The sequence below is a fragment of the Mycteria americana genome, chromosome 5 (assembly GCF_035582795.1).
Source record: "Mycteria americana isolate JAX WOST 10 ecotype Jacksonville Zoo and Gardens chromosome 5, USCA_MyAme_1.0, whole genome shotgun sequence".
NCBI classification, from domain to species: Eukaryota; Metazoa; Chordata; class Aves; order Ciconiiformes; family Ciconiidae; genus Mycteria; species Mycteria americana.
In genome coordinates this window covers 43,595,222-43,614,850 of record NC_134369.1, presented here as the reverse complement: position 1 = coordinate 43,614,850, position 19,629 = coordinate 43,595,222, and the positions used below count along the sequence as shown (strand labels likewise).

The 19,629-nt window shown below is 35.3% G+C and overlaps 1 protein-coding gene across 10 annotated transcripts in view; it reads left to right on the top strand.

Annotated features, from left to right (window-relative positions):
• The window catches only part of HEATR5A (HEAT repeat containing 5A), a 73,509-nt gene that overhangs the window by 24,662 nt on the left and 29,218 nt on the right, over positions 1–19,629 (top strand). For 9 of the 10 annotated variants that reach the window (XM_075503098.1, XM_075503106.1, XM_075503105.1 and 6 more), the window contains exons 8-17: positions 1,642–1,802; positions 4,291–4,546; positions 5,687–5,842; positions 6,691–6,941; positions 10,155–10,266; positions 11,160–11,312; positions 12,662–12,761; positions 13,529–13,638; positions 17,902–18,065; positions 18,183–18,358. In XM_075503098.1, coding sequence (XP_075359213.1) covers positions 1,642–1,802; positions 4,291–4,546; positions 5,687–5,842; positions 6,691–6,941; positions 10,155–10,266; positions 11,160–11,312; positions 12,662–12,761; positions 13,529–13,638; positions 17,902–18,065; positions 18,183–18,358 — 1,639 coding nt within the window. Of the gene's footprint in view, positions 1–1,641; positions 1,803–4,290; positions 4,547–5,686; positions 5,843–6,690; positions 6,942–10,154; positions 10,267–11,159; positions 11,313–12,661; positions 12,762–13,528; positions 13,639–17,901; positions 18,066–18,182; positions 18,359–19,629 lie in introns of those variants that run through there. The other variant, XM_075503107.1, reaches the window with a different exon arrangement.

The window sequence follows — 19,629 nt, the reverse complement described above, 5'->3', positions numbered from 1 at the left end:
CACTAAGATTTGAGGGAGTGTTTCTTTGTCGAACTAAAGAGTTAAGGATATCTTTTCAAGCTGTTTTTCCACAATCATCAATTCCACATCTGGATTGTCTAGCAGTACAAATGTGATCAGAAGCAGAAATGAGCATGCGGTTTTGTTCACTCAACAAGAGTATGTAACAGTTTTTGCTGACAGACAGTACTTGATCCAACTGAAGTATCCTGGCACAAAGTTAACATCTCAAATCTTTGGTGTCATTCAGACTGGGCATTTTTAGTCCAATCTTAGGAGTCCAAAGCTGAATATTTAACTGTAATCTAAACAAAATACAACAGGATGCTGATTAAGTGTGATTCGGACTGTTTGTTCTGCTTTTAATGGCATGAGAGAAGACCTTCAGTGCAATAAGCAGCAAATGACAAAATTACATGCATTTAAGCCCAACTTACTGCCTTTCAAAATTCTTGAGGCTGTGTATTTGCATTGGAGACTGAAGTCTTGATTTAGAAAGTATTTTTCTAAGAATCTCTTTGGAGACAATTATTGAGTTACGGAAAACAATCGGCACTTATCTTTTCCCATTAAAAGTTAAAAAAATAATACTCTGACCTCTTTATAAACTCAGTAGTTTTTCTTAATCTTTGTAAGCAATGTAGTTATATAATCTTACCGTAGCACTTCAGAAATACAAGAAGCTCATCAGCTGTTTTGATGGTTATTTTTAGTGGGGAAGGACTAGGTTAAAAACAAGTTAGACCTAAGTGAGACAGAAGCTAGGTGGGCTAGAAGGGGCTGGGGGAGAAGTGGAGGGAGCAATGCATGAAGAATTGCATAGTCCTGGTTTCTGCTTTGTATCTGATAACCTGCTGATGTTGGGTTGTTTTTTTTTTTTTTGGACATGATTATCTTAAATCCTCTCACTTCTTTTCCCAATACAATACTTCAAAGAGAATGAAAGATGCAGTGAAGATTTTAGGTCACTTAGTTTGCACGCTATGCAGTCATCGTGCTATGTTTGTGTACACATGTCCCAGCATGTAGTTTAAATGAACTTTCTATCAAGAAATAAAACAACAGCATAGGAACTAGGGATAAATAATTTTCCTAGAAGATTGTAAACATATTCCATTATTCTCATTATTTTGGAGACCTAATATAATACTAAGGTGAGATGCTTTTGTTTCTAAGAGGCCTTGTTGCTGTGCCCTTATCTGGCTAAGCATAGCAGAATGATAATCTGCCCTGTCTGGAGTTTGGAATAGAGGGTTGTCTTTGGCGGTAGGCGGTAAGCTGGAACGAGTTAGAGTCAAGGCTTTCATGAAGCTTTGGGTGGTCTGAGTAGGCCATACAGACTTTTTTGCAAAGGGAGCTTGGATTAGATGGTAAATACTGAGGGAGGGTAAATATATGTATACATATTAGGTGATGGCCTAAACTATTTAAAGTTAGCTGAAGCAGAAAAACTTGAAAAATATTGTGGGTGAAATGTCTTGGTTTCTGTTGTGAAATTATGCTCAAACAGTATTTGGATTTGGTTGTGCTACTGAATTTGTGCAAATTGTTTTTTCTAAAATTATTAGAGTTGAAACTTTTCTTCTAAAATGTAACAAGTTTTACAGAGCTATTACTCTAAAGATTTACATCTGTTCTTAGCATCCACCAGGCATAACTTCCGCAGAATCTCTTTGGAAGAAGTGATGGAGCTACTGGGAACTGGATTTCTACGTGGAAGTTGTGGATTTCTACGAGCTAGTGGCGATATGTTGAAAGGGACCAGTTCAGTCAGCAGAGATGTTAGAGTTGGAGTCACCCAGGTTTGGATTACGTTATTTATGATTTTCTGATATTGCTAAACGTTTCTATAATGACTGTTTTGTTCTCCATGTATCTCTTACTTCATACTTTTTTGTATCTGTGGCAAAATGTATGTAATTTAAAATAAGGATTTACATCTTGAGTTACGCTAGAAAGAAAAGAAAAAAATATTTCTGATGTTGCTTATTGTTTACCTGATAGTTTGAAATTTTCAAAATTAAATATGTATTACTTGTGAAAGCTTCACATGATATGAATTTCAAGTAAGTGATATAAATAAGTACTTTCCTCAAATTTTTAATTTAAAACTTAATACCTTATGTCTAGAAATGAAAGGGGGAAGTTAAAAGAATTCTTTGAACTTGGAATAGTTTTCTTCTATATAGGGACATTCCGATCCCATTCTGAAAGAATGGTTCTGCTTTGAGTAAGTGTGTGAAAAATAAGGAAAACAGAATTTAGTGGAAAAGAACAAATATCTGTTTTGCTGTGTTCTAGGATGCTCACTTAGAGGATAGAATCTTGTTAACTGAGCAGGACTGAAGTCAGACCATATAGTGCATGCTGGTAAAAACAGTATACATTTTTCAGATAATATCAGACTGGCTTCTTCCTGTAAATACTATCTTAAAGCGCATTTACATGTTAAGACCTAGATATTCAAATGTTAAACCTGTGAATCAAGACTAAAGGTCATGGTGAACATTTACATATCAAACAGCTGTGATTATTTTAGTATGTTACAGTCCCCACAGCTATTTTATTCATCCCCTTTGCCAGTAAGGGAATTTTTCAGTGCATTTCAACTTCTGCAGTGCAAAAAATCTGTAAATTAGCTTGAGTTACTGATAGAAGCTGCCAGACTTTGCACTGAAACAGCTAGAACGTGCTCACAAATTGTCTTCTATGCTCAGATCATGCTGGGTGGAAGCATTAACTTGTGGCAGAGAGACTGAAAAGCTGGGGAACAATAATACCTTGACAGCTATTTGCCTAGAAAATGCATGCCAGACTCCTAGGGTGTTCTGTATACAGGGTGGTTTTATTCATTTTCCAGGAATAGATATTTCAGTTCAGTGTTTTGACTATTTGTACTGGGTTTTGGAGGCTGTCTCCTTTTCATGCATTTCTATGTTAACACAATAGTACCTGTGCTAGATGGTACATTCTAGCTGTACCAGAACAGTTAAAATAGTGCAATGTTTCTATAAGAAAACCTTGAGAAATTGTGTGTATATCAGTGCCTGTAAGTAGAAAATGCTTGCTGTTATAAAATGTATTAATTATTATGTGAATTGCAGCTTATTATAAATTAAAAAATAAGCAAAACACTGAAGATTACTTCTTACATATGGAAGAATTTATATTTGTTCAAGACACAGCCAGGTTCAAGAGGTAGTTCAAGATATAGCCATGGCAGTATGACTCTTCACAAGTCTATTTATCCTGTTGAATTCCTCACTTTTGAAATCTGTAAAACAGGGGTAATGTACTGGTACATTATGAAGGCTAAGTAGTATTTTTCAAGAGCTATTAGATGCTCACAGCATCTAATAGTACAGTTTCTCCATCTACAGTACTTCACTTTCTTTTACGTGAATAATTTAGTTGTTAGTATTGGACACAGACAAAGTATGTATGAGGCAAATACAGAAGTTCATTGATATGGGTAGTATTTGTGAACTTTCTTATGATGAATTTTGTGTGTTCATTTGCATATTCTCATTTTTTGTATTCCCTTTTCTTGATGTAGCACATCTGTCCATTTAAAAAAAAAAATCTAACACAGGCACATGGAAGACATTTGTAGGAGAGCGTATTATGTGGCAAAATAAATGGTCTTGTGGTGATTAGATTTGTAAAGTGACTGCATTCTTTCTCTTTGTTGTGATATAGTCTTTTTATGTTACCTCCATTGCAAGGCAAACAATTAAAATTCAGTGAGATGAAGAGCAGTGCTTGGGGGCTGCAAATATTCCCTAATTCAAAGCCTATAATAACAAAATTCTCTCAGGGTTATGGGTTATAGTTTTGTAACATAGTAGTTCTTAAAATGCATTCATACATTAAATTTGGGTTCCATGTGCAGAATGTTAAATAGCTGGAAGCTGTTGTTCAGTGAGACCAAACACAATGTTTTACATAACAAGTGCCTGTGCAGGGTAAACTGCCATTTCTCACACTCTGGAATGAAATAACATGGGCAAGCAGCTTGAATTAAGTTACAGTCAAACTAGGCTGCAATATTGCTTGTACAGTTTTGGTAGTAATTTAAATGATTTAAATAGATCCAAAAAACCTGAAGCTACCTGAAGTGAGAATGTATGTGATTTATGGATGCATACATGTATAAATAATCTCAGTTTAGTGACATTCTAGTTGTGGCAATGAGCAGAGATTAAAAAAAATTATGTATGTGGGATAGCTGGCAGTGGTTTTCCAGACGATTTTGCTCTAAAATATGGCTTCTTTTCAAATCTCTTCCAGGCATATGTGGTATTTGTCTCTACATTAGGAGCACAATGGCTTGAAAGGAACTTCTCTGCCTTCCTTTCCCATATTCTAGATCTCGTGTCTCAGTCTCACCCTAAGGCTATTCAGAGTCAGATGGATGCTATCGGCTGTCGCCGCTGTGTTTCATTTATCCTTCGAGCTACAGTAGGAGGCCTTCTTGGGGAAAAAGCTCAAATTGCAGCTGCCAAGGAGATTTGTCAGGCCATCTGGAAACTGAAGAAAGTTGTGGGTATGGGTCTAACAAGATTATCCATCTGAGCCTCTGTTTTTCCTTTTTTAAGTGATTGTCCAACTTCTAATCCAGAGACTGCAGAAATAGAATATATAGTGCTGATTTATTACCATAATAATGTAGAGGGCTTTTGATGGACTGCTTTGTTTTTAACTTAGGCTGGTTATTTGTTTGTGTGTGTCTGTGTTTCTGCATGTGTGCACCCATACAAGTGTAAACATCTTTTTTTAACACTTCTTCCCTGGTGAATATAATTTAACCAATTACAAATATGACAAAATAATAAATATATGCAGTAATAAAATATAGACAGTATTGTAAAATAAGTTAAATGGGCAGTTAATATACGTCTAGCCAGATTCTGCCTTCCTGTTCAGAGCAGCTGACACTACTGATGGTTCAAAAAGGAAGCATTTGTTCCTAATTGACAAAATGAGCATTTCTCCTGGAGAAAACAGATCTCTTGCATGACAAAGTCTTGTACACAGCTTCCAAAAAAAAGCTGCTGATCTCCCACCATCGTCCTTGTAGGCGAAAAGAAAGAGAATGCTGGGCATAACCAGTCATCCCCTGGTGTACAGCTGCATATTGTATCCTAGTTAAATATCTACATGTTAAATGTCTAAACTGACATAATTATTTGTGTCTCAAAAGATGAACTTTCAAAAAAATCCAGATTTTTCCCTCCCTTTTAATTCCCTGCCCCCAGCATCTCGCTCGCTTGCTCTCACACTATTTCACTCTTTCCTTCCCTTTCTTTTTTCCTACTATGTAGTAAAATCTGGCAAGTTATATCAAAGCATGACCTCTTCAAGTCACTTTTGGTGAGGCTGAGAATAGCATGCTTCTTAGTAGCCACTGTTCCCCATCACTTAAAGATAAGCAATTTGGTAGTTTCCATTTTATCTACCCTCCTGCCCTCACAGACATTACTACGCTATCCATTTGAGTAATAGAAATGTACTTGTCTCAGTGAAGGTAAACCTTTATGAAAACAGGTTGGTCAATAATAAAAATGGTAATGATAAAAGCTCATTTGGTAATATAAACAACTTATCATAGCAAAATCCTTTTTCCGATCTGTTGAGTTCATTTTGGTAATGATTTCATGGAGATCTTCCTATATTGTATTATCAGATGCTGCAATGAGTGACAGTAACTTGGAAACAAGAATTAGTACAACAGATGTAACAGCAAGTCAGCACGTGCTTGTGTGTGCACTTCAGGAACTCGGGAGTCTCATCCATGGTTTAGGAACTACAGCAGCACCATTACTACAAGACTCCAGTACAGGTACAAGCCCTTAATTATTTTGTGAACCAGAGTACAAAATATATTCCTTTGTTCACTGTGATTTTCTCTGACTTATTATGGCTGGACTGTCAGTTCTTTCAAATCTGTTGGGATCCTTTGTCTGGCATTGACTATAGCAACCTTTCTTCTGGAGTGCAGTTTCCTCACCTAGACCTCCTTAGTTCTTCTATCCTTTTCTGTTTTCTTCCACTAAACTAAAAACAAACAAACAAACAAAACAAAATAAAACAAACCCCAAAACCAAAAGGAAGACGGGAAGTTGGTTACTTCACATGCTGTAGGAGATCTTCAGGCATTGCCCAAAGAGTTCTGTGTCTTCTCCAGCCTGTACTAGTATGTTAATAAAAAAAAAAAATCTGTATCAACTTTAACTCCATTAAGGGATGTATTTAAAGTCCAACACTTCGTAATGTTTATAGTAAATCAGTTTGAGCTGGGTATCTTCATCTACCTTAATTGTTTTCATTTAGCTGCAGTGAGAAATTTTTTTTCCTGGATGGGTTCAAGTGGACATCTGTTTGCACTGCATGGATTTCTGCTTTCTTGAGAATACTTACAGATATTTGCTATGCATGTTGGTGAATAACTGCGTAATATGTTAGGTTTTTTCCATATTGTTACTTTTCATTCAGGGTAACTTTTTTTGAAAAGTATTGAAGTATTTAAATTTCATAAGAAATATTTCACAATAAAAATCAATACTACTTCTTAAAGAGAAGTACGTAAACTGGATAGTGGTATGTTCACCAGTCCTCTGTATACATTTTTGCTTGTTTGACAATCTGCTTGCCTATTTCTTAAGTGTGTTTATGCATTTTCTTTTTCAGGAGTTCTGGAAGCAGTAATTTCTGTCATTCTTCATCCCAGCATTTCAGTTAGACTAACAGCAGCTTGGTGTTTACGCTGTATTGCAGTAGCATTGCCCTCCTACGTGTCCCTACTGTTGGATCGGTGCATTGACCGTCTTAGTGCATTGAAATCCTCCCCAGAAGCAGTAACTGGCTACAGTTTTGCTGTTGCTGCTTTGCTGGGTGCAGTAAAACACAGTCCTTTAGGAATTCCACATGGAAAAGGGAAGGTATGGTCTGAATGCCTTACTTATAGGCAGTTCCTTGATCTTTTTGCAGTAGTATTTGCATGTATTCTTTATGACGTGATCACATAACCCAGTATACTGATGAGATATCTTCTTTTCTCAAGAAGGGGATTTTGAACATACATAACTCAAATAAGCATTTCTCTCAGGTATCAGGATTGTGAATTTCTCAGGAAATGTCACTAACGACTTTATTAACCACTCATACTGCTACCTTTTTCTAATGGAGAAGTTTGTTAGGGGAGAAGTTTGTGTGTTGTTTTGGGATAGAGGTCAATTCTGTGGAGCTGTAAGGACTTAAATTGAACAGTCTAAGAAAAGGTTTACATGGAGAAAACATTTCTTGAGTAAAGTTACATTTTTCAGAATTTCAGACTAAATTCTTTACAGCAAGATCAAACCTTCTGCAATTCTGGCCCCGTTTGACATTGGCTTAAATTAGAAAGCTGACATTTCAGCAGTGTTAATGGTGAGAAAAGGCTAGTCTGGAGTGCATACAGCTGAAATGTATCAGACTTTGTCAAAGGAAAAGATCTTTCTTTTTATTAAAAAATAATTAGAAGTATACATACAGATCTATTGCATGCTGTGATGTTAGAAATAAGTTTCCTGGAAGGAAACTCATTCAACCACAGGTTAAGCCAAATTAATATTTCCCAGGCCCATCAATGACTCTCCAGTGTACAGTTTAGTCAGTGCTTACGCCAATAACAGCAATTATGTATTATCTTGGAAATCTTTGGTCAAGTCCAACAAAATCTTTAATCAAGTCCAACACATACACGCTTTCATTTTGTTGTACAGAATTTAACAGAAACCAATTTCTTGCATTAACATAGTCTAAGATGCTTGTACCAATCTCTTCACTAGTGCAGATAGGATATACTGTGCTCTAAAGTTTTAGAGATATGCAGACGTGGAAATACAGACCAGGAGAAGAAGCTGTTTCCATCTCAATGCGAACTTTATCCATGGAGTTACTCACAGTTGGAAAACCATGGTGCAACACAAATATCAGCAGTACATGCTAAGTCTCTGCATAATATGGAAACTTACATTCTCAGTTCTGAAAATACCTGTTTCGGAGCCAGTGGACATTGGAGAAGAAGTGGCACACTTTGACACAAGGATTGTGGTTTTTTCTTGTTATTACACCACTGTAAGATGAAAGGAATGCTTTAGTACATTAGCAAAAATGTCCCTTGCAGTGATTCCAGCCCACCCTTCCAGCATTGTTGAGTACTAACAGTTCCACGTCACTCCTTAACAGACATTGCTAGCTACAGTTTTCAACATTGAAAGTCCCAACTGCTGATGAAACAATTTATAAACATAAAAAAAGCGCCTGTTTTTCTTAGCTTTTAAAAACTTTTCCTCGTGATTACTGAAGGACCATGGGGAAAGAACAAAATGAGTATCATTTGCCCAGTTATATAGATAAGAAGTGCCATTCAAATAATATATACCTAAGCCGAGCTAAAGTTTCTATTTAACAGAGAAACATAATTCTTAATAAAGATTTCTTTTAGAAGAATAGAATAGGATGAAATAGGACCAGGAGGAGGTATGGGAGGGCACAGAAAAGTGTGGGAGAAACACTGTATTCTGTACTAAGCTGGCAGGGGGGAGAACAGAGGAGCTGACAGAAGCCCTTTTCCATTCTGTCCTAGGAACACTGCCAGATTCCAGACTAGCTCCTCTTCTGAGGAGCTGAAAGAGACCAGTGTTAAATAGAGCAGTTTTGAAAAGGAAATATCAAACGTAGACAGTAGTGACCTGGACAGAAGCTGTTTTATATTAATGCAGTTTCCTTTGAGAGGGTGGTTAGGGTTGCAGGTGGAAACTATTCAAGAGAACAAAATAATTAGTGGGTTTGTAGATATTTAGCATTCTGTACTAGTGCTTATACTTCAGTTTAAAAAAAATCCTTCAAAAATAAGACATTTCTCCTAGCACACAGAGAGAAAAATTGTCAGAAATGATTAAATGAAATCCTTTCTAGGATGCTTGTTTATCAGATAATTTAAGTATACTAAGCTGTTAGTAATTTTTAAAAGTATAATTTAACAAGGGTGCCATTTTAATTTTAGAACCAAATATTTTAAATCTATCAAGAATCTGTCAAAATAAATGTCTTCATTAGCAACCATCTGATCACATTATGGAATTGGGGAAACTGATATTTTCAGACTCTTAATATTTCATTAACTTTTGGAAGTGCACAAATTTCAAACTTTCATGAAGCAAACTTTCATGTGTGAACTTTCATGAAGCTTTATAATTTTTCAAATAAATTATAGAAGGATGCTGTCTATACTGTCCAAATAAATTATAGTGTGCAAAAAAATTATAGAAGGAAATTGGCTATTCTGAGGCTTTTAATGATATTACTGATAATGACATGTCTTACTTGTAATACTAATTTACAAGCAATTTGTTTTGGCAACCAGACATAATGCAAGATATAAGAAATACTTTGTTGGTATATGTGAAATGTAATTGAAGCAAACCATTTGCAGAACACTTGAAGTTGTAGCCATACGGTGTCCATGGACATACTGTGTGTTCCTCCATGTAAATTCTAGGTAGCTCGGGCTTTGGTAACAAGTGCAGATTGTCACCTTGCATTTAGCACATAATAGTAGGCACATGCAATTATTGTGGAGAAGCTAAGATAGGATTAATTCTAACTCAACCATACCATTCTAACTTGTTTGTTTAGTTATAGCATTTGTTGATTAAAAACTGTCAGAGAGAATGATGGACCTTATTCTAAAACAGGGAGAAAAAGATCGTTACCTCTTTTACCGCTTCTTCTGAGCTCTACTTTGTAGGTCTCATGCTCTCCTTTTTCTACATAGTGGCATCAAGAGAATATCAGAACACTTTTATCCTTGCCACACATATTCCTGTGAGAATTGTCAGCTCTCATTTTACTCCTGATAAAAGAAGGGGACAAAGCAGCAAAGTGACTTACCTAGTACCCCACAGGAACTGTTGAAGCCGTCCCAGACTAGTACTGAAGTTGGTCATTGCACACTTCATGAGCCTGAGTTTCTTGCTGTAGTGTGAGAAGTAGATGGCATTCTATTTGGGGACACTGAAATAGGATTAAGTATCACAGCAAAGAGTATTGAAAAATCATTTGGTAGTTACTAAGATGCTGATGCTCTGTTTTTCTCTTTAACTTCGAAGGTAATCATGACAGTAGCAGAGGATTTGTTGTGTTCTGCTTCTCAGAACAGTCGCATTTCACTGCAGCGAACACAGGCTGGATGGCTGTTGATAGCGGCCCTCATGACATTAGGTAGCTTTCTACAATTTTTCTTAAACTAAATTAAGCTGTTCTGTGTTCTTTCTCTGACTTTAGTTCTTTTGATGTTTCATTTAATTTAACACTGCAAAATAATTCTTAATAAACAATGTAAATCAGAATATTTAGAAAAACTTTCTAAAATAAAAATGTCATTTCTTCCAAATTTGCTATTAGTTCCTTGGGAGCAATGTCTGAAAAACAGTGACTGGGTGGGACCTCTATTAATTAAATGTAGAAGATAAATTTCAAAGTCAGTCTAACCAAATGTCTTCGTGGTCACAAAGAATTACACTGATATTTTTTAAGAACTATCCCAGAACAAAATGAGCTAATAATTTGTATTTCCCTCTTGTCAGGCATTTGAAATCTTACAGAACTTTCTGATATTTATTAGTGGTCAGATTATTGATTGTGATCACTAAATTACTCATGAAGAATGTATTTTATCTTTTTTGTTCATATTTTTAAGGCACCTTTCATGTTTTCAGCTATTACTTCTGCCCAACAGCTCCCGTTTTTTTCTTAGATTAGGGAAAAGACACCTTGTACCGTTAACCTATAACAAATGTTTGCTTTTCTGAACACTACTATTGCTTATTACATGTCTTCTATGCTGGTGATCCACAGGGTCTGTACTTAGTAAAACAGAGATTATAGTTGGCTTGGTGAGATACTTGTAAAGGTGTCAGTGGGTATGTAGTTATGTATGAAAATGGAGTACCAAGACAGTAAACATTTGAGAAATGATATATGAGATGGCTGGGAAAGTAGCATAAAGTTTTTTTCACAGCTGTAATGGTTTTGTGAACATAAATAAAAGAACTAAAGAGAAAACTTAATTTTATTAATCCTTACATTGGCATGACAACTGTCAACGCTTACAGGTCCTGCAGTTGTCCAACACCATCTGCCACGAATGCTGTTACTGTGGAAGTGCATCTTCCCATCATCTCCTAAAGACCTAGAAACAGAGAAGACACGAGGAGATTCATTTACCTGGCAAGTAACACTGGAAGGTCGTGCTGGTGCTCTCTGTGGTAAGCGGGATTTACTGTGTCTTTCTCTACATATTTATAGTTTGGCTGTTTGTTTTTCCTTCTGAAAGAACAACGATACTTCGTATTGATTTTTTTTCACTCCCCAACATACGTGCTTGTATATATATATATTTACTTATATATCTATATCTATATACGTGTGTTTCATTATTGTGAAAAACAAAGAAACAAACAAAAACCCCAAGAGGGTTTTTCCTCTTGTTCTTCTAATCAGTTGATTTCCAAGCAGTAAATGATATCAGGAAGGTTGCTTCTCTTCTCTTGTTTAACATATATATCACTGTAATGAATGAGGATCCAAACCAGGGTATGTTCTGTTGTTTATACAGTCTATTATATTTGGTAAATAGCAGTTCTGTTTCCTAATAACTGACTGTAAGCAAAATAGAATTGGTGAGTCACTCAAACACGTTTGTGAGAGTGGGAAGACTCGATACATTTTTTTAATTGTAAAAATTACAATAAGGAAGTTGCAATTCTCAGCCAGTAGAGAGTACTATGTATTTGGCTGCTGTCTGGTAGGTTGCAGTTTTTCATCATGAAATATTATGAATTTGGGTTTCCAAGAGATGACTCCAGTAATCTTTAAATACTTAATGCGTTTCAGTCATGTATCCCAGAGTACTAAAGGGTCCTTTGCATTGCAGAAATGTGAACCCTAGTATAGTGATCACCCCTCTCTCTCACACTATTAAAATCTATTGGAAAGTGTGGAATTCAATAGTAACTTCTTTTTAGAAGTAACCTAAACAATTAACCTTGAAATATTTTCTTTTCCTTTTGGAAATAGGTTTTAAATACTGTATATTCTCTAGATGCTTTCTGAACTACTAACTCAAGTTTAATTTTCTGTAAATAATGAAAAATACTTGTGTACATGTAAGTTGTTTCTTACGGTACAGTAATTAAGCTAAATTTAAATAGACAACTAGCAAAGTAAGCAGTAGGTCATCTGATCATCATCCTTCTCCCATTTTTTTTCTTTTTTTAATTATTATCACGGAATTATCATGAAGTTGAGTTATATCTCATTACTCAATTCATAACAAAAAGCAAAAAAGGCTTGCATTTATATATGCAATTAAAAGTCAGGGTATGAACGTCCAAGCTGAGACACCAAAACAGTGCATCTGTAAATATGACTTTCTTCATTTGAGATTTTTGTCAGTTTCTTAAATTATTGGTCAAAATACTTTAAAGGTTTTTTTGCATGCTTTCTTCTACTTTTAAATTATTAGTGAGGTAATAATGCGATTACTTCACTAACGTGATTTTTTTTCTTCTAGATATCTCACACTAAGTAAGTTAAAATCCAATTCCTTTTCTAGCTATCAAAAGCTTTGTTTCCCACTGTGCTGGTCTTCTTACGGATGAAGTTGTTCAGAGACTTCTTCCTCCACTCCCAAGTGCTGTTGATTTATTGACACAGTAAGTGTGTATATCAAACTGTTAAATGAGATTCTGGTTTTGAAAAGCTACAGAGTAATCTTGTTGTATTTGATTGCGTGCACTTTCTAAAGAACTTTCTTTTCAAAGTACAAAAATTAGAGTATAGAATTCAGCTGTATAGCTGAAGACTTTAGCTGGCATAATGTGTCTTGCAGATTCCAGTACCATGTAAAAAAGCTAGGGAAGAAATTATTGCATGGTTTTGTTAAGTTAGTGGTTTTATTCTTCTTTTTTAATCAAACATACACATTTGTGTTTAAGCATGATCATTTTTTATGAAATAAAAAAAAAGTTCAAGAATATGCTTGGAGAAAAAGTTTTATAGATGGGTTTTTTTTATATTTAGATTCAGAGCTAAGCTGGAAATGGGTTTTATAATTTTTAAATTTTTGCCTTCAGAATATGTAGTGATTTAATGTACTTGGGCTCTAAACTCAAATTTACAGAGATATATCCACAAAAAAGTTAATTGTAATAAATATATAGGTACAATCAAAGGCAATAGAAAGCCTTATTTATTTCTCTAGTATTAAGTAGAAGTAATGACTGGGAATGGAGAACAGAGAGGTTCTGTCAGAACATGTGAAATAAATTGTTTTGCTTCTACTTCTGGTAATGCAAATCAAAACTGTACTTATAATATGTATAGATTTTAAAAGTATTCAGTAGAGTGGTACAAATGAAACCGGAGTGTTGCATAATGCTTGAAGTCTTTAACATCTCTGATGCGCTTTTTATGTTTTAAGGCTTTCTTCAATATATAAATCATACGGAAATTCATTAAAAACATCATCAATGGTTTACAGACATAAACTTTATGAATTATTAGCAGTATTGCCTCCAAAAACCTATGAAGGTACGTATTTCCTTACAAAGAGATATCTGTTAAAAATACCATGGGCTCATTTTTTAAGTTTTTGTTCAATATATATTCAAGCTAGCAAGGAGTAGTTCCACCTCTTCTAATAAACAAATTTTATTCCCTCTATTTAGATTTGATGAAATTGTAGTGAAGTCACTATGGTTTTGAAAAGGTAGTGTTCATGATCTACTTTTTTTTCCCCTCTCCTATTACAAACACAGACTTTTGTCCTATTATCAGTTGAAACTTGAAGGTAGATAACCTTGCAATTTTAAACTACTTGAAGAATTGACTGACTTTGATGCCTGTTTTACTTTCCATTGAATTCTAAATCCAAAAGGTGTAATCTTAGCATAAACCAATTGAATATAGTCCATTAAAATAATTTAATTTAATTGCTTCAAGTAGACTTATATGTTACAGATATATTAATCTGATCCTCTTCAGTTTGTGGATAAAAAAATTGTATTTAGACAAATTTTTTTTTAAAAAAAGGGGGATAGGCTCACTTTTCTGTAGCAGAACATAACTAGAAGTATTTAAAATCTAATCCTCTAATCCAATAACTATGCACTGTAGTTAGACAGGTCTAACAGTTCAACTAAAACATTAAATACCTTTGTCATCTTTACATTGTCATGTGAATACAGTTTGCCATAGAGTACTGTATGGACTGAAATAAGGAACCAGAGTGTTTGACAGTTGTAAAAAGAAGTACAGGGTATTTCATCAGGACAGAGAGAATATGGGTCAGCCAGCCACTGAATTGGCTGTGTCCTCTGTATCATGCAGAGAATCCTTACTCAAATAATCTGCTCCATCTAGTGGTAACTGCTAAGTGAATCTTCATAAGGACAAATCCCTGACTTTTGCCTTAAAGCTGTTGTCACATTACAAGTCTGTATATAACACTCAAAGCATAGTGTATAATATTCGTTTGTGAGTTGGACTTAAAAGACTGAAAATGACACCTCCATCCCTCACAGCAAGTTATTTCTTTGGTTCTTTTATTACAGGAGTAATCTTTTATAGAACACGGATATTTGGGTGTAGGTGGTTTTGGCGATTTCTTGGTTTGTTTGGAATTCTTGCATATGGTCTAACTTTATTGAAAAACAGTATTTTACAGTGTGACCCATAAAGTCTGAATCTTGTGAGAGCGCATCCTAGCTGAGGATGCTGCAATCTGGAACCAATAAATAAAGAAAAAGCTTAAAAGGTTTGTTATAAACAAGTGGTCACCTGCTGAAAGCTTTGTAAATAGCCTTAGAATCAAACCAGTCATTTGACAGATGTAGTCTCAGAGTTGTTCACCTGTCTGTAACACAGCAGTATGAGACTGGGGAAAGAATGGTAATGCATATGTTGGCAGAACTTATTTTCAAGGTCTGTTATATGTTTTAACATGTAAGCATGTATCATTTAGAAATGCAAAAAAAGTTTTTAAGGTAAAGTTTGAAACAAATACCTTTCTTTCCATATTATTTCCGGTATGACAGCTTCATGCAGAAGCTGTGTATTTGCAAATACTAGGATTTTTTAAAAAATAAATCATTTAGGAAAACAATATGATTATGGAACCCAGGGTGTTTTTTCGATGTCTAACTTTAGTCATTATCACTAGGAAGAATAGTAGCTGTACTCTTGTGTGCACAGCGTGGCACATTTTGCATGGCTCAGGGTGGCACACTGAATGAGAAGCTTTCACTGGTTCATGGTTTTATTTCCTTTCGTTTCATTTTCTTCGATCTGGGTAGTTAGCCGGAGGCTAGAAATGTGCAAGTTATTTCTTTTTGAGAAAATTGGTGATGGGGGCATATACTAGGAGTTGTAAGTCAAGCTTTTAGTATTTGCAAATAATGTGCAAAGCTTTTTTTTTTTTTTTTTAGCAGAAGAGGAACAAAACAAAATACCCAGCAAAATAAACAGTCGAAAACAGATTCTTTATCCATAGCTCCAAGCCTCTTTCTCAACTCAAACCTTTAGATTTCTGAGGCTGGAGATACTAGGACTTGTTTAGGCTCTGCTTGGTCCTTTCCTGCTCTCTTTCAGCCTCTCTGATGTTCCTCTTGCTGCTTTCTGTCATCAGTAAAAATCAGTATCTGCTCAAACAGCAGAATTATGAAGGCTTACTGTGAGTGTGCATGAGTAGTAGATGATTTTTTGTGTTATTTCAGAAATGACAGATATGAGAAGAATGTATTGGGTTAACTTGTACATCAGTGAAAAACATTTAGCATGTTCTAGATGCTGTCTTCTGTCGTGTGAACGGTTAAGACTTTGCAATTTAGCTGATACAAAGTATGAACTTGTTAAGATGGGAAAAGCAGGTTCTGTTTCTAAGGTGATTATTTATATTCTTGATCATTTTCACATGTCATTAGTTTTGGACGCTGATGTGCTCATGTTTTTGCGGCTAAAACATTTATTTCCTGTGAGTTAATATAAAAATCTTAATTATTATAATGTCCAATTTGATAATTTCACACAAATCATTTCAGTAGTTTGAATTTTGATTATTAGATTTGTTGATGTTTTCTGTGGTCTGAAATTAATGTGTTTTGTCAGACAACTCATTAGGGTTCTTTTCATTCTTCAGCTTTTTGTGCTTGTTATGTTCCACTGTCTAAACCATAAAATTGAATACAAGCATTCACTTCTCTTTCTTAATAGGATGAGATGAATAGCGAGAATGCTGGAACAGCATTCTGGCTCAAGATTTTGAACTGCTTTACATTGGGATAATATTATTTGACATTGTTGAAGGTGGCCAAGTGTCTGGGACTAAAATAAATATTAATTTGGTTAAAAATTGCTGAGTATCTCCATTAAATTTTATTTGAAAAGCTGTTTTCATAGAAAGGGTATTTTTCAGATTTTTTTTTAATTGTGATCTCTAATAATTAATGAAAGAGCAGTTTCTAGTTGTTCTTTTTCATTATTGTGTTTTTAAAAAAGACTCCATTTCTGTCCCTTTCACACACTATCTGTGCATCTGGGAACATATTTGATAGTGCTAACCTTTTACATTTAGATTTGAGTTAAGCATTTTGGGAAAAATTACGTACTTGCTGATTAGTCAGGGAGGCAGGCAAAGCAACAGATGCCTGCAGGGGAGAGAGGCTGATGGGAAGAGGAGTTCGGGGGGTAGGGGAAGGAAGTCGGTTTCTCAGAACAGATTCAGGATTTAGGAAGGGTAAAATAGCTGGTTGCAGCTACCAGCTCCAGCTATACAAACGGTTCTGCTTGTGCTCATGAGGTGCTGACAACTGGGTTGTCCCACTTTTTGGAACTTCTGTGTGTTGAAAAATTATAAGCAACTTTAGTGCAAATGGGTAATTGTGTGATCATCTAACAACAAAACTGAATGCAAAGAACTGGCTATGTGGAGTTAAGCCCCCCTTAATGCTGATATTTCCCAATTCATGAGAACTTGACTTTGCAATCTTAATGTTCTGGAGGTAAATTCTGATGTAATATTTGCATAAAGAGTGTGTATGTTCTTTAAGATCAGTTCTGCAGTGTTTTTCAACATAACTTACTTATCAAATAAGCCAGACTTTTTTCATCACATGTGGTTCAGCACTGGTAATGTTCTCTCACTGCAAGGACTAATTTAATAACCTAAAATAGTCTGACTCAGAATGCCTAATGTTGTTTAGGTATAATGCACAATCTTGTCTGAAATATTATGTACAAAAATATGTGAAAGTTTTAACTACCAGTGTAAATTATCATAATGTAACCTACAGTAAATTCCTCATGCTTTGCTTTTTGAGTGCAAACTCCTGAAATAGGGGAGTACATTCTGCAGCTTTTGGTTATTTATCAAACTTACGGATGTTTTAAATTACATCTGCTTCCCAAGTCCAAGTATTCCTGCATGGTTGTGTAATACATTCTACAGCATTAATTTTCAGGAAATTTGTAGTAGAAATATGTCTAACTGCCTTTTTTCCTCTATTCTAATTGTAAATGTAACTAACTTGCTGGATTAGCACTTGTATGGCATTATGCCTTCTGTAAAGCTAAAGGTCTCCGGTTTTCAGCTTCTAGATTGCTGTGTTTGCTTAGTTTGCTTATCTTAGGTAGTACTCTCTTGTTTTCCCTGTAGCAAGAGTGTTCTCCAATTAACTATTTGAAGACTTAGGAAAAATGTTAGATGGATGTTGCTATTTCAGTATAAATATCTTGCTCCCAAAGTTGCTTGTGGCAAGTAATTAACTGAAAATTTTGAATTTTTTTTTTAATTTAAAGGAAGCTTCTGTGCTGTTCTAAAAGAGTTAGTGGCTGACTTGACTGTCCCAGATAGCCAGATCGATGCCTCTACATTCTTGCTTCCACCCCTTTGTCATGAGAATGATCTCCTTTTACTTGGTCCCTCACTGCAGGAGACTGACCACCGATTTATCGAAGAGCAGGTACTTTCTCATCTAGTATAATGGTGGTATTATATTTTCATACAGTTCTAGTTATTTGGGTCAGTGCTGGTTTTGACTTGGTCAAAAATATGGCTATCACTTTCTTCCTTCTTACAGCTCTTTTTAGGTAACAGCATAGCTGGTGGCAGCCTGGAGTATGACCCTTACTCAATTTATGAGAAAGTTGCAAAAGGTGATTCAGTACCTAAACCACTACCTCCTGTATTGTCTGTTATCAGCGCAGCAACTCGTCTTTTTGGAGTTATGTTTTCCCATGTAGCAGAATCTCACAGGTAAAGTAGTAACTGTAACTGTTGGGGAATTTGGGAGACGCTAAATGATGGTCACAGTGTTTGAGATTGAACACAGAAGAAAACGATTCTGGAAAAATAATGAATTGTATAAGTGAATTCTGTAAACCATCTGAATAATATAATTCAGACTAACAAATTATTAGACTTTCTGTTTAAAGTTACTCACAATGAAAAGGCACATCCAATAAGAGGTTACCGTCGTTATAATAAATTCTGTTGACCAAGAAAAATAATGTTTTGTTTCGATAGCCAGATCAAAATAGAAGTTATTTTAAGAGATATTACACAATTATATTAGTGCTTAATACAGAATTACCAAATGCCTTAGAACCAAAGAGGGACAAAGGGGGTAGGAAGCTGTAGTAAAATTTAACCCTTATCCTGCCTCATTCTTTATAAAAAATGGATGGGAAGAAACAAGAGTGTGTGTCTTAACACAGTTCTGTCAAGGTACAAGAATGCTTGAAAGGGATCACAGACTTCTCTTGGGTTTGTGTGTATGTATCTTCCTACTACACACGTGGCATTTTGGTTTGTTTCACATTTATAAGCACACCGATTGCTGAAGGATGAAATTCCTCAAGATTTTTGCATCCGGTTGCTTATTCTGTGTGCTGCTGGTAATTTTCTTGAATGCAGCATTAGAGCAAATCAATTATTTTTACTTTAAACAGTTTTATATTTTCAAAGCCAATGTAGTTAGACCTCAGATCATGATCTTTATAGGTGGTGATGGTTTTGTAATTTCCTGTAAGGGATGAGTACTTAGAATGTGAGTCCTGAGTCTTGATGTCTTCACTGCTTAGACTTCTCAGGATTTAGTGTAATCCCAAGGCAGCTGTTTGTATATGAGCATACCTGCAATAAAATTGCCACATGCTTTATGGTATGTTCTTCTGACTTGCATTTCCTTCCTTATTCTGTCTTGACTGACTGACTGCTTTTTTTGTGTGTTTTTTTTTTTTTTCTCTGTTTGTCTGGGCTTTTTGCCCCTACTGTCACCAGGCTGCTGGTTGGTTTTCTTCACCTGTTTCTCAAGACATGAACTAATTGCTGCAGATAACTGCATCTTCCTTTTCTTTTTCTTTTCCCTCCTCCTTTCTCAATTGTAAGCCAAAATGTGTCATTCCCATACACAGTTTCTTTTAATAACATCTGTCTACTGCTACTTAGATATAAGTGATTATCTGTGAATACCTATGCTATAAGGAAACAAAGGCAAAAAGTTCATGTTCGTAGAGTAATTACCT